The 15625-nt window shown below is 41.4% G+C and overlaps 1 protein-coding gene across 4 annotated transcripts in view; it reads left to right on the top strand.

Annotated features, from left to right (window-relative positions):
• Positions 1-15625, top strand: part of NNT (nicotinamide nucleotide transhydrogenase) — a 93943-nt gene that overhangs the window by 22534 nt on the left and 55784 nt on the right. For all 4 annotated transcript variants that reach the window (XM_005694731.3, XM_005694732.3, XM_013972774.2 and 1 more), the window contains exons 6-7: positions 1792-1880; positions 4571-4758. In XM_005694731.3, coding sequence (XP_005694788.1) covers positions 1792-1880; positions 4571-4758 — 277 coding nt within the window. The remainder of the gene's footprint in view (positions 1-1791; positions 1881-4570; positions 4759-15625) is intronic.

The raw sequence follows: 15625 nt of genomic DNA, 5'->3' as shown, positions 1-15625 counted from the left end.
TTTTTTCCTTTTTTCTTTCTTTCTCTCTCTCTCCCTTCCTACCTCCTTCCTTCTTTGTTTCTCCTTCCCTTCCTTTCCAGTGATTGGGCTTTGGTGTGTGGAGTGGGATGGTGCCTTGGGGCCCAGTAGCATCTTATTCCCTCTGGTCCCTCTTTGTCTCCCTTCCTGTAAATCCCCTCTGCTCCTTAAACAAAGCATTCCCATGAAGATTGATAAATGAGATCTCTAAAACACTGCCCAGAGGTCACTGGAGCACAGTTCCACTAGCCTAGTCTTCTCGAAGAGGTGCAAGAAGTGGGCATGATGGGTGGGTGGGAATTTATAAACTTCTCTGTATCTGTGGGTATCTCTCTCTCTCTTTTTTTTTTAGCAGGAACAAGGAGTTGCTTTCAATTGACTGAGAAGTATAATAGGGACTTTTCTCTGGAAGGCCCATTCTAGTCTAGAGACAACATTGTTCTTAGCTTGTTTCTTAGAATGAGGAGACTCTTTCTGAGGAATTCTTTGATTTACTTGGCTCCAGTCCTGCCTTGGTTAGAGGGATTATTTACATTGGTTTGGATTTCAGGTACAGATCATTCACAATGGATCAAAGTTGGGCACCTGGTTCCCTCTTTTCCTTGTAGAAGCATTTGAGCTCAAAATAGGATTAGATACTTCACAAAGTTGTACCCATCTCTGAAACTTATTTTGATGTTTTATGAGCATAAAGAAATATTACACTGGGGATTCTATTAGAAGTAGCTTTGATATTGTGGGGAAGAACCTGTCAGTCTTTAACATTCCCAACACTGCTGATGCTGTATATAGCTTTTACAGTGAGATGCTGGGTATCACACTATTTTAGTGAAGTTGTTTTAAACTTTACTTTTTCTTTTTTAAGATTTATTTAATTTTTTATTTTTTTTTAATTTAATTTTTACTTTATTTTGCTTTACAATACTGTATTGGTTTTGCCATACATTGACATGAATCAGCCACGGGTGTACATGAGTTCCCAATCCTGAACCCCCCTCCCACCTCCCATCCCATATCATCTCTCTGGATCATCCCCGTGCACCAGCCCCAAGCATCCTGTATCCTGTATTGAACATAGACTGGCGATTCGTTTCTTACATGATAGTATACATGTTTCAATGCCATTCTCCCAAATCATCCCACCCTCTCCCTCTCCCACAGAGTCCAAAAGTCTGTTCTAAACATCTGTGTCTCTTTTGCTGTCTCGCATACAGGGTTATCATTACCATCTTTCTAAATTCCATATATACGTGTTAGGATACTGTATTGGTGTTTTTTAAGATTTATTTAATTTTGGCTGTATTGAGTCTTCGTTACTCTGCATGGGCTTTCTTTAGTTGTGAGCTGGAGCTGTTTCTCTTTGCGGTGTGTGGGCTTCTCATTGCAGTGGCTTCTCTCATTGCGGAGCACGGGCTATGGGGCTCATGGGCTTCAGTGGTTGTGGCTCAAGGGCTTGGTTGTTCCTTGGCATGTGGAATCTCCTTGGACTAGGGATCAAACCCATGTCTCCTGCATTGGCAGGTGGATTCTTAACCACTAGACCACCAGGGAAACCCTATTTTAAACTTTTTAAAAACAGTGGTGGTCCAGTTAAAGGATAGTCTATCCACTCAGTACATTTTTTGAGGACTGAATATCATTACCAGCACCACTGGGTGTAATAGTGGATGCTAAGTGTGATACCTGGCCCTGAGAGTTACTGGCTGATGATTTTAGATAATCAGTTGATCATCAACTTTATTTAAAACATGTGGGTTCTATTTTCTCTCCTAGATTCTGATAGTTGGTGGTGGTGTTGCTGGGCTGGCTTCTGCAGGTGCAGCCAAGTCCATGGGTGCCATTGTTAGGGGATTTGATACAAGGTGAGTGCTATACTAGTGATTGCTTTAAGGTAAAAACATTTTGCTTCAGGTGAATATTATGTTTTCCTTAGAATTTATAAACCGAAGTAGTACATTGAAACTGTTTTATGACTTCTTTCCATTTAAAAATATTTCCGCTTTTTCACAGTTTACTCAAAGTGAAAATGTATTACTTAGTGGGGAAAAAATTTAAGGACCCAGACCCAGTACAGCAGAGATTATTTAAAAACAAAAAAACTAAAAAACAACTCACACTCAGACTTGTATTTTCACGTAGATTAGCAATGGGACCAGATTAGCAGGGTTTGCTAATCTCTCTCCTGACTTTCTAACGTGTTTCTCCACTGTGTTTTATTTCTGCTTGAAATGTGTTTAGGCACTAGGTAGGGTTTGAAAAAAGGTGTTGTGAGTTCAAAGAAGGGGAGTAGTATGGGCAACATCTTGGAGAGCAATAGGGGGAGTGAAGGGTGGGGGGTTGAGAGGCATGCTCTGCATTGAAGGAAGGAAGCAGGTGAAGTTGATTGGGCAGCATTAGAGCCCCCAGAGGAAAGTACTTGATTATGTCCAGTGCATATTTCTTTAAAGCAGACACATCACCATTTTCCTAGGATTTCTTTAAAAGAAGTTTGATTAAAATTGTTCTTCATTTCAGGCTGCTATATAGCACAGAGAGCTCGGCTTGGAGCTCTGTGATGACCTAGAGGGGTGGGATGTGGCGGGAGTAGGGAGGGAGGTCCAACAGGGAAGGAATACATGTATATATATATAGCTGGTTCACTTCAGTGTAGAGCAGAAACTGACACAACATTGTAAAGCAATTATACTCCAATAAAAAAAAATGAAAAAAAATGTTCATTTCAGAACACATTTTTTTGTTGTTGTTTAGTCACTTAGTCATGTTTGACTCTATTGCAGTCCTATGGACTGTAGCCTGCCAGGCTCCTTCTGTCCATGGAATTTTCCAGGTAAGAATACTGGAGTGGGTTGCCCTTGCCTCCTCCAGGGGATCTTCTTGAACCAGGGACTGAACCCTCGTTTCCTGCTTGGCAGGTGGATTCTTTACCACTGAGCCACCTGGGAAGCGCTGTCACTTTCTTAAAGTGTAAGAAAATGGCTTATTGGGACTTCCCTGTGGTCCAGTGGTTAAGACTCCACATTTCCACTGCAGGGGGCTTGGGTTTGATCCCTGTTGGGGAATTAAGATCCTGCATGCTGCTTGGCCAAAAGTAATTCAAAAGATAATGTATTTTATCTCCGAAGTGAAAATCTGGGGGAAGGACTCCGTTTTCACACTAGAGGCAGCAGCTTATCACCCATCAGGGCCATCCAGGACCAGGGTCTTTCTGTCTCTCCTCTCTGCCGTTGTCAGCTTTGGCTGAGGTATGAGCGTCTTTGTTCAAGCTGGCAGAAATGGAGAGAAGCTCACGTCCACCCATGAGTTTCCTTTTCTGCCCTGCCTTCTACATCCTACCTTTGTGTCCTCTCCCTGACCATGGCGGTTATCATGCGGCTGAAGGGCTTAGACCGCTACTGTTTCCCAAATTTCCCTGATGATAAGAATGACCTGCAGCTCTTGCTAAAAATAGAGATTCTGGTACCTCTGCTGGAGATTGTAATTTCAGTGGGTCTGGAGAGGAGCTTGGCAATTTGAATTTTTAACAAGTACTTGGAGTGATTGTTGTCGTTAGGGAGATTGGGATTCACTGTAGTGGACTGGATATGGTGAGTTAAACACACTAGACCTGAGAGCTTTATTGGCTTTGGTTTTCCAGCTAGTACATAGAACTTGGCTAGTGTTTATTTTTAACCCGAATATATTTTTACGTAAGTTAATTGTGTTGGTTCTTCACATGTTACCATTTATGCCATTTATAGATTGCTTTTCTCAAACACAGTTTAGTGAGGACTAGGGGCAAAAATCACTTTGTAACAATATTTCTAAGTAAAAGAGTCCTTTATGTGGTCAAAGTCCCCATAAGTCGCAATGTTTACAAGTGATTTGACTGATGTCAAATCTGAATGTTGGTCAGATCTCACTTCATCACTGACAGTGGGACCTCTGTTAAGAAACCAAATTGATAACTAGAGTTGGCAGTAGTGAAATTCCTTTTGTGACTTAACTAAGTGATTTAGTTAACTAAGTTAGTAGAATTTCCTATAGTTTTTTTTTTCCCCCTAGGAAAAAATATCATAAAAGTGTTACCTGTCTTTAGAAAAAAATGGAAACAGTCTGGTCAGAGGTCTCAAAAGAAGGGATGTCCACTTTTGAATTTATAGTTTTCTTAACAATGCGTATATAAATGACCTTTTTTTCTTAACATTTTATTTTGTATTGGAGTATAGTCTGTTAACAATGTGTTAGTATCAGGTAGACAGCAAAGGGACTCAGCCATAGGTATACATGTATTCATTCTCCCCAAACTCCCCTCCCATCCAGGTTGCCACATAACATTGAGCAGAGTTCCCTGTGTTATACAGTAGGACCTTGTTGGTTATCCATCTTAAATATAGCAGTGTATACATGTCCATCCCAAACTCCCTAACTACCCCTTCCCCGCTCGCAATCATAAGTTTGTTCTGTTGAGTCTGTGAGTCTGTTTCTGTTTTGTAAATAAGTTCTGTAAATGATGATCTTAATTTCTGTATTAAGGACCTGAAATAACTGCTGCTTCCCCTTCAATAATCACCAGGGCCGCAGCTTTGGAGCAGTTTAAGTCTTTGGGTGCTGAGCCCTTGGAGGTGGATTTGAAGGAATCTGGTGAGGGACAAGGAGGATACGCAAAGGAGATGTCCAAAGAGTTCATTGAGGCCGAAATGAAGCTCTTTGCTCAACAGTGTAAGGAGGTGGACATCCTTATCAGCACAGCGCTTATTCCAGGTGTGTCATTACATCGGGGTTATTGGTAAAGCACCTTTATGAATGATATTTTAAAATGAGAATGAGTTTAACATCAGGATTCAAATAAAGACTGATTTACTTCTAGAAAATAAGAAAGCACATGAAAGGCAGAAAAGGCAAAATCACCGTGGCCCCTGGAGAAAAATGGTCATTCATGATGTGATGTATTTTATATTTTTATCTGTGTTTACAGATTATGTACAATATTAGATTTATAAGCAGTTTCCTCTGTTTACATCCTTGAAAAATTGGTTTTTAATTTACTTCTGTTGTCTTTGTTAAGATACTACATTTCTATTATAGGAAATCCAAACAGTACTAAAAAATATGAAGGAAAAAAGCATAGATTGAAAGTTCTGCCAGAGATGACCATTATTAATATCTTGATGATTGTTTTTCTATACATGAGAGAAAAAGAGAGGGGCTTTATATGTATGTATTTATGGAATTTCCAGTATATATATATTTTTACTGAAGGATATGATACTTTGTCATGTTCTAATTACTTCCTTTGAAGTGTTTGGTCTTTGCACCCAAATTGTGAGCTCTTTGATGGAAGGAATCACTTAAGTCCTTTACGGTATCTTCTTCTAAAGAATGTTTTTCACTCAATAGATGATTGATATCAAAGCAGCCAGCATTTATCAGTAGTAAATAGTACACAGTAGCTTGATCTAGCAAGATTTGGGCATGAAGAGACTCCCTCTTTTTTATTGCTACTTGCTCTCCTGTCCTTTCCTTCTGTTATTGAATAATGAATACCAAGCTGACTCTAATTTTTTTCCCTTTCCAAAAGAAAGTGGGCCAGATAATGAGAGCTTACAAGTTCAGGTTACTTGTGTTTGAACCTACTAAAGGAGCGTCGCTTGCTCTAGGGGACTGTGGAGGATTAGGGGAAGCTGCTTTGCCATGAGGTTATAGGAAATGGGAAGTTCTCTTCTGGCACTCCTCCCTGTGCCCCTGTCAAATCTGGCTAATATACACCTAACAGCAGGAGATTGATTGGGGTCACATCTATGAGCTTGTGGGGAAATTGTGCCTCCCAGGCTCTCCGTTATGTCCTCTGTTTACCCACGTGGTACCTGATAGGTGAGCCGCTCTCTCCAGGTACCTCCATCCCCCTGGAGCTGGCTGGATGGAGCAGATAGCGGGAAGGTGATCTGGGCTCAGCCCCTAGAGGAATCTGTGTGTGGAAATGAGACTGGGGTTGGTTAGTGGAGATAGGTGCAGACCAGGCAAGGCAGGAGCCCCGGCTGCTATTTGTGGAATCTGCTAGCGACAGTAGAACTCGTGGACAGGCTGTGGCAGGAGAGCACTTTAGGGCTCGTCCTCTCCTTTCGTGGCGGCGGCTGCTGGCTCAGCTCTTACACAGTTGGTTTTGAAGGAGGTGAGGTAGCCTTTGCTGTAGCCACCATGTGACCTTTGAAAGGTTAGAAGCCTACTGGCCAGAGGAGTTAGGAGCTGATTAGATATAACAAGTGGCCAGTAGAGGGTGCTAAAGCATTTACTCATGCAGTAAAATGGGGAGGCTTTGAAGCTGATAGTTTAGTGAAGCCATATTCTTTATAAAGAACTGAGGATAATTTGGGCATAGTGCTTAGAATTATCATTATTATTTAAAAAAATTTTTGTTGGAGTATGGTTGCTTTACAATGTTATGTTAGTTTCTACTGCACAGCATAGAATTATTATTGATTGTAAAGCTTTAAGTAAGTGATAGAACTCAAGACTTCTTGTATAAAACACATTTGGACTTTCCGGGCCTACCCCACATAGGGTATTTTTTTTAACCTAAAAAAGGGGATATGAAGAGGTGACTTGACTTTAACCTCTCATTAAAAAAAAAATATCAATAGTTAGTAGTAAGTGTACTTTAGCAACAGGTCAAATTATATGATAGTGTAATATAATATAACTATACTATACAAAAAGAAGTTGTTGAGGAAGTTTTATGAGTCTGTTTTGCTGAGCCTTTCCTGTTTCCAGTCTTTTCTGAAGCAACCTGCTCAGAGCACTTTAAACCTGTACAATGTCCTTGACCAGTGCCACTGACCTGAGCTTGCACTCATAAGACTGATCTGAAAAGGACTTTCCTGTTACTTTTTTTGGTAAGCCCTCCAAAAGAGAAAAGCTATTCAAATATTATAAGGAAGATGGTCTTCTACAGATCTTTCACATCCCTAGGGGACTGAAACTTGAAAGTATGAGCATTAAAAAAAAAAAAAGATTGAAGAGGTTATATAAAGGTCCACGTGCCCTGTGAAAAATAGTGTCCTTGGCATTATACCCTTATTGATGTTTGTCCCAAGCCTTTGCATGGGTCACCTGACGGTGTATGTCTCGTTTCTGAAAGACTGCTGGAGCATAAGTTGTTCTGAAGTTTTCCTTGAGTGGATCCAAAGGGGATTAAGTCAAATGTCAGAGGTTCCCCAAGTAGCAATTCCTTAAACAGAGATCCTCGCGGCTGTGCTGAAGACCTGGCCAGGATAAGAACATTAAGAGAGGAGCATGGGCAGTTAGCTTGCTTCAGGCAGCAATCATGCCGAGTGGGTAAATTTTCATTCTTCCTAGGCGCACATTAGTCAGTGGGCTTGGACACACAATTACATTGTAGTTAGGAGGATCGTAGGTAGAATGAGATGTTTCTATAACTAGCTGCTTATTATGCTGCCTGCTAGCTTTTATTTTTTTTAGTTTATTTTTAATTGAAGGATAATTGCTTTACAATATAGGTTTCATTTCTGGCATACATCAACATGAATTAGCCACAGGTACACATATGTCCCCTCCCTCTTGAATCTTCCTCCCACCCCCGTCTCTTTCCCACCCCTCTAGGTTGTTAGAGAGCCTCGGTTTGAGTTCCCTGATTCATACTGCAAGTTTTCATTGGCTGTTTTACATATGGTAGTGTATATGTTTCCACGCTACTTTCTCCATTCATCTCATCCTCTCCTTCCTCCCCTCCACCCATGTCCATAGTCTTTTCTCTGTGTCTGCGTCTCCATTGCTGCCCTATGAATAGATTATCAGTCTTTCTAGATTCCATGCTGTGTTGTGCTTAGTTGCTCAGTCGTGTCCGACTCTTTGCGACCCCATGGACTGACTGTATCCTGCAAGTCTCCTCTGTCCATGAGGATTCTCCAGGCAAGAATACTGGAGTGGGTTGTGATGCCCTCCTCTAGGTGATCTTCCCAACCCAGGGACTGAACCCAGGTCTCTTGCATTGCAGGTGGATTCTTTACTATCTGAGCCACCAGGGAAGCCCAGGAATACTGGAGTGGGTAGCCTATCCCTTCTCCAGGGGAGCTTCCCAACTCAGGAATCAACCTCAGTCTCCTGCATTGCAGGCAGATTCTTTATCAGCTGAGCTTCCAGGGAAGCCCCTAGGTTCTATATATATGTGTTAATATATGATATTTGTTTTTCTATTTCTGACTTCACTTTGAAGTTCATCCACCTCATTAGAACTGACTCAAATGCATTCCTTTTTATGGCTAAGTAGCATTCCATTGTATTTATGTACCACAGTTTCTTTATCTATTCATCTGTCAATGGACATCTGGTTTATGCTGTCTGGTATCTTATACCATCCTCTAGATCCTCTCAGTTGGGCTGGGCGATGGATGAGGGCTAGCATTTAACTTAATGGCAGGTAACTTCAAGAGAGGGCCTAGTGGAGAGTGTCAGTTTGTGGTTCTGTACCCACCAGGGAGCGCTCCCAACCTTCTTGTGACCTTTAGGGTCATCATTAAAAAGTACCTAGAGAGACTCTTCATAGACTTGGAATGTTTAATCAGGAAGAGACTGAATCAGATTGAAAATCTGATTGGTAAGTTTGGACTTATAGGGGCCAGGTGAGGAGGAATTGCTGTGGTTTAGCACTGACTGTTTAAGCAGATTTTGCCTAAATTCCTGAGACACTTAGGAGTGCCATGGGGCACACAGTAAATCCACCCTGATGGAAATAGCCTTCTCCATTTAGGACCTTTCCTGATGGCCACCCGCTTGCAAAGCATGAGCATCGCAGGGTCACTTGACACTCCTGTTCCCCATTTCCCCACCTCAGGTCCTGTCCTCATTTTGTAATGGTACCAGAAAGCCTGGGATTTTGTTTAATAAGGACAGTAACTTGGACTGCTCATGTTAGATAAAGGCATCTAAAGTCATCAGGACTGGAGCACATCCCCTCCCTCCCCAACCCCACCCTTAACTGTGCTCTAAATTTTGCACCCCTTGGTTAAGTGTTTGTTGCCTTTCAGTTTCTAGTCCCGGTTTAGCTTTGGGGCCTCATGTTAAACTAATTTCATGCTCCCTGGGCCTGATTTCAATCATGCTGGCTGTTGTGATCTGCACCAAGAGGCCAAGGACTTTCAGGCCTTAAACATATTGTTCCTTCTCTTGAGAATGCTGTCCCTGCCCTTCTCTGCCTTTTGGAGTCCTACTGAGCCCAGTAGTTAAACTCCATAGTTTCTGCTGTGCCCGACCCTGGAGTAAACACTTTCTTTAACCCCTGCATTTGTAGCATTTGCCCGTGGCTTGAATGCCAGCAGTGCTCAGCTCGCTGCCCTGCCGTTGCCCCATCTACCTGTGCCGCCAGAGTGCCTAGCTTATCTCTGCCATGGACGGTGCTTACCACGGAGCCTTGTATGCAGCAGTAGCTCAGCAGACGTTCCTGAGCTAATGTGAGTTCCTTCTTTATTCTCAGTTGGTACAGTCCCTTTCATTTTACCAGTGCTATCCAAGGAAAGATAGAATACTCTTGGGTAGGAATACTGCAGAGGCTAGTCTTAAACTAAGAAAGGAAACTAGCTTTCTTAAATTTTCGAAACTATTACTCTTGCCATATTTGCAATTTGAGGTGATTAGCTAGGCCTCTCAGAAGAAAGACTTAGAGGAAGTAGTGGGATGGTCTGTTCAGGAGTTAGAAGTACCCTGTCAGCCAGGAGGGAGGCTATTCATTGGTTGGTATAAATTATAATGGCTTAGGCCATATATGCTTGGACCTTTTTAAGGCACAATGAAGATTAGGGTAACGGTACTTTTTATTTTTGGGCTTCCCTAGGGGCTCAATGGTAAAGAATCTGCCTGCAAAGGACTTTTGTGGTAGTTTTGCATGACTCTGGGGAATTGGGAGGGGATGTTCTCCCTTGATATGCAAGGGCCTTACACATAGGAGACCTAACCTGAGGGCTGTCACAGTCTCCTGGAAAATCAACACTGGTTCTCCATCAGATCTCCATCTGTCTCTTGGAATCCATCTTTCATATAGAGTAGAAATATAGTACAAAAGAGTAACTTTCCACAGTAATTTTCAAACTTGTTCTTTTAGGCAGGAGCATAATTGATTCAGCAATATACGTATCTTCATTTATGAAATTCCACAAAGATATTATTGTTTCGATAACTACTCAAGGTTATTCTCTAAAGTGAAGCTTTGTTTTTCAGGTTTATTCTTTTCATTCTGTAAGCGTTGTGATCTAATAGGACAGAACTGTACAGATCAGTGATTTCCAATTTTTTTTGAAGAATGGTTTAACTTTGTTTTACTGACTAATCTGACTCATATACCAGCCTCCTCTCCAATAAATGCATTGTATGATTGTATGGAATTTTTAAAATATTGTATGAAGTTTCATTTGTTTTGAGAATTTTGAAGGACAGAGAGAAATACTTAAATGTTGCAACATCAAGGGTTGGTAACCACAGGCTGTCTACACACCTCTTTGTAACTTTCAGCAGAGCAGGACAACTTGTCATCAAGAAGAAGGTGCCAAAGTTGTGAAGTTTTCCATCATGTGCCAGTCTTGATTGTTTAGAGTATGTTTGAGCGCATTTAGTGAGAGAATGGGCCGAATTTAACAGATATCCATTAGGAAGATTTATGGCACAGAATCTTCTGGTTTGGTCTGTTGTTTCTCCCAAAGTGTGTTGCAAGATTGGGAAGCATTGTGTTCCCCTCCCTGGCAGTCCTTGAGATGAAAAGAATTGGGAGACTGATGCTGCTCTGGTGAGGAGCACCCAATAGAGTTACAGCTACAACCAGCACCTTCCATCATGTGCATTTCTGTTCTTCCTTCTTTCCTCTGTCTCAGTATTAGTTAGGGTGGTCTAGCTGCCTAACAAATTCACCCCAGAGCTCAGACATTATAGACATTTATTTCCTGGTCAGTTAACAGTAATAGGGTGATTGACACATTGGAGGGCAGCTCTTCTTGCAGTCTTCTGGGATTCAAGTACGACAGTATCACCGTAATGGTGATAAGGCTCTGAAAGTCACTCAGGATACTGTGTCTGTTCCACTGACTAGCAGCAAAGGGCCATGGAGGAGTGTGCATGGGATGCCCAGAAGTGGCACATACCACCTCTGCTAACATTTCTCTTGCGAAAGACCTAGTCACGTGGTCAGACCTAACTGTGACAGAAGCTGGGAATCGTAGTCTAACAGTGCCCGCAGAAATAAGAGAACACTGTGGGTAGTTTGCTAAGGCTGCCATAACAAAATCTCACAGACTGGGGGGAGGTGTGTGGTGGTGTTGCTTAAATGATAGAAATTTATTTTGTTATTGTCTGGAGCCTAGAAATCCAAGATCAAGGTGTCGGCAGGTTTGGTTTCTTCTGAGGCTTCTTTCCTGGGCTCGCAGAGAGCCTCTTCTGGTGCGTCCTCATATAGTCTGGGTGTCTTTTTTTGTGTGTGCGTGTCTTCATATTCTCTTGTTTTAAGGATACCAGTCATATTGGACTGGAGCCCACCCTGATGGCCTCATTTAATATAATCATCTCTTTAAAGGTTCTACCTCTAAATATAGTCATATTCTGAGTTACTGTGGGTTAGGGCTTCAACATACAAATTTTTCTGGGGACGCAATTCAGCCCATAGCAAATGTGGACTTTGGTGAGGAGCTGAAAGCTGCTTTCCTCTTCCCCTGTACTGTGTGTATGCTCAGTCGCTTCAGTTGTGTCTGACTCTTGGCGACCCTATGGACTGTAGCCCGCCTGACTCCTCTGCCCATGGAATTTTCCAGGCAAGAGTACTAAAGTGGGGTGCCATTTCCTTCTTCAGAGGATCTTCCTGACCCAGGGATTGAACCTGCATCTCCTGTATTGTAGGCGGATTCTCTACCACTGAGCCACTGGGGACATCCCTTATAACTGCTTATGTTTAATCCATTCATTGGCGATCAGATCATGGATTTAGAACCAGACAGAGTAGATTCAAATTCTAGTTCCACTACTTAACAGCTGATGTGTCTCTCTTAACTTCAGATTTCTCATCTCTGAAAAGGAGGTAAACATTTTCATCTTACAGAGCTGTTCTGAGGACTTGTTAAGAGAAAAAGCCCAGCGTAGGGCCTGGCACGTAGAGTTTTAGCATAATCTCCTTTCTTCCATTGGTGATGCTTGTCTTGCAGATGGTACCCAGACTGAACAGCTCGTTGAATTTTGCAGTAGAAGGTCTGGACATTCTTGAGCATTTCGTGGCATGTCAGAGATAGTCTCTGAAATCTTCAAGCTTATGGACATAACTCATGAAGTTACAAAACCATTGCCATTAGATGGCAATCTAGCATGGATTTCACTGTGGAAAACCGTGACTTAACTTGCTTTTCATCTGACTTTTCTGAAGATACCAGTTTCATTAAGCCTTTTTCGTCCATCTCATTCTAAGTTTTCTGACATGGAAAAGAAAATAAACAGTATTATTTCTATTAAAAAATAACTTCCTAATTGTTTTATAAATTAGTGTATAATAAATATTCATTAATCTTTTTAGGGATTTTGGTAGCTGAGGTACACCTAAATGGGCTTCCCAGGTGGTGCTAGTGGTAAAGAACCTGCCTGCCAGTGTAGAAGACATCCATCCCTGGGTGGGGAAGATCCTCTGGAGAAGGGAATGGCAACTCACTCCAGTACTCTTGTCTGGAGAATTCCATGGACAGAGGAGCCGGGCAGGCTACAGTTCATGGGATTGCAAAGAGTCAGACACAACTGTGCAACTAACTATTGCTTAATGTAATATATATTTACATATATGTTATATAATATACGTTTCCTTTTTATGTTACCATTTAAATTTGGTAGGTTGTTTTCCTTTTTTTGAGAATTCCCATAGATTATGATTCCATGGTAAAGCCTTGACTAATTTTAATTTTTATCTATACAGAATTTTATAGCTATAACAGGTAAATTATTAAGATAATCCTGGGAAAATTTTTATAAATGTGTTCTCTAGTTATTGGGTAAAGGCTTGTTTTTAGGTTTCTTCTTTAAATAAATCTTTAGGGATTTCTCTAATCTGCTAAAACATGCTGTTGACTTACCCTTTTTGCTAAGTATTACCTTTAGAAATATCTTGAGGCATCCAATTTGTAAAAGTCAAATTTTTGCCAGCCTGACTTTTTCTCTGGTTCCTTATACAAATAATTAATTAGGCAGAGAAAATTTTTGTCTAGTTCCAAGAAGAGCATTCACATGTAACGTACTCTACTTGACTATTTAAGCTTAGGTCAGGATCATTCCGTACTCCCTGGTGGCTCAGATGGTGAAGACTCTGCTTGCAATGTGGGAGACTCTGATGGGTCAGGAAGATCCCCTGGAGGAGGGCATGGCAACCCACTCCAGTGTTCTTGCCTGAAGAATCCCATGGTAGAGGAGCCTGGAGGGCTACAGTCCATGGGGTTGCAAAGAGTTGGACATGACTGAGCGAACAGCACTTTCACTCTCAGAATCTCTTTTTGTTCACAAACACAGCTATCTGTAGCTTCTCCAGTGATAACAGAGCTGGAGGGGGTTGGATCTATCTGTTGCTGTGTCTGCCACACTTGGCAGAATCAGAGACTCATTAGATCAGTGGTTCACATGTTCAGCAGTTTTTTTGCCACATCCAATCTATTACATAACCAAGGATCTCTTTTTTCCTTATGTATACATATATTTGTATAAAACACCTTTTGACCTGATCTGTAACATTTTTATATTTTAAAATTCAATATTTGAACCCTATCTGTGATTTTGAAATTCCAGAAGAGCCTTTGGTGTGTATAAGTTAGAATGCCTTTGGCTGCCAGAAGCAGATGTTCCAGCACAATCTGCCTTAAACCGGAAAGGAGATTTGTTGGGTCTTGCAACTGAAAAAACTAGGCTTCCTTTGTGGCTCAGCTGGTAAAGAATCTGCCTGCAATGTGGGAGATCTCAGTTTGATTCCTGGGTTGGGAAGATCCCGTGGAGAAGGGAAAGGCTACACACTCCAGTATTCTGGCATGGAGAATTCCATTGACTATAGCCCATTGGGTCACAAAGAGTCAGACATGACTGGGTGACTTTCACTTGTCACTTGTAATGGAAAAAGTCCAGTTATAACTGGAGACGTGTGCTCTGGGGAACCCTGCTGCGCTCCTTTGTCCTCTCAGCTCGGCCCTCTCTGGTTGGTTTCATCCTCAGGGGTAGAGGCAGAAGTAGCTTCAGGCCGCAGTGTGCGCAGAACATTACACCACCAGAGGACAAGGCAAGCGAGTCTGATGACTCCCTCTTGAAGAGCAAGGAAACTTCTTTTTCAGAAGCCCTTCACACACTTTCCCTCATTCTTATTTACTTTGACTGGGTAATGTCTTCACTTTAAAAAATATTTGTTTTTACTTGTTTATCTGGGTCTTAGTTGGAGCATGTGGGTTCTAGTTCTCTGACCAGGGATTGAACCTGTGCCCCCTGCATTGGGAGCTGAGAGTCTTAGCCACCAAAGAAGTCCCAACATCACCACTTTTGAACCAATCAGTGTAGGCTGGTCCCTCAGCTTACACCTGGATTTCTGAACAGGTCATCAATAAGTTATCCTTGGGCCAGCCAGGCCTGCCTTTGGAGTAGTTTCAGGTCATTTCTCTTTAAAGCTCATGGACTATGTCGAGAAAATGAAAGTCAGAGTAGTGACAAGAGGATGCTGGATAAACACCAGTGCTCAATGTAAAACTGTGTTCTTGAATAATACTCCTTAATGGATAAATACTACAGTTCAGAACATCTTTACATGCTCTGTTTTGCATGTAGTCAATATAGTAGTTAATATATTAAAATTATCCTTGTGTTTATAGTACTTGTTCACAAGAAATCTATTTTGGTTTGTATAAATATATTTAATAAGTTATATTATTAATCTCTTTGTTACTATATTGTTAAATATACTATGTTCTGGTTAAAGCAGAAAGTTTTTCTTGAGCCTGCTTAATTTGATGCCTTACAGGCCAGGAAGTTAGGAATTTCCCCATCTGATTAAATGCCATTGAATAATTCCAGTAAGTAATGCTAAATGTTCTTTGGAATTATTATAAAACTTTGTGGTAAACCTTTTTCATCTTGGTGTCTTGTTGTTCTTAATATTTTTAGTGGTTTCCTCTGAATTTTCCTCTTTTTTTTTGTGGTGTCATTAAAGTTGTCTGTGAGGGCTTGATTCTTTTTCTGCTAAGACAGAATCTGAAAATTATTTCAGATGATCATGTTAGACCTGATTTACTCAGAGAGGTATAAATAACATTTTGTAGAACTTTCCAGGAAAGCTTTAGCTGTTGGTGTTTAGTTTAACCTAAATCTGTTTGAATTTAGTGTTGTAGAGGCCAGTGGTATATTCTTTTGCCACACAGCAGTAAGTTGTTAAAGCTATTTTTAGAAACCCAGGTGGCGCCAGTGCAGGACACTTAAGAGACATGGGTTTGATCCCTGGGTTAGGAAAATTCCCTAGAGGAGGGCACAGCTACCCACTCCAGTATTCTTGTCTGGAGAATCTATGGACAGAGGAGCCTGGAGGGCTATAATCCATAAGGTTGCAAAGAGTCGGACACAAGCGACTTGGCATGCAATC

Source organism: Capra hircus, chromosome 20 (genome assembly GCF_001704415.2).
Source record: "Capra hircus breed San Clemente chromosome 20, ASM170441v1, whole genome shotgun sequence".
Classification (NCBI taxonomy): domain Eukaryota; kingdom Metazoa; phylum Chordata; class Mammalia; order Artiodactyla; family Bovidae; genus Capra; species Capra hircus.
This window is presented reverse-complemented; position numbering and strand designations above follow the sequence as displayed.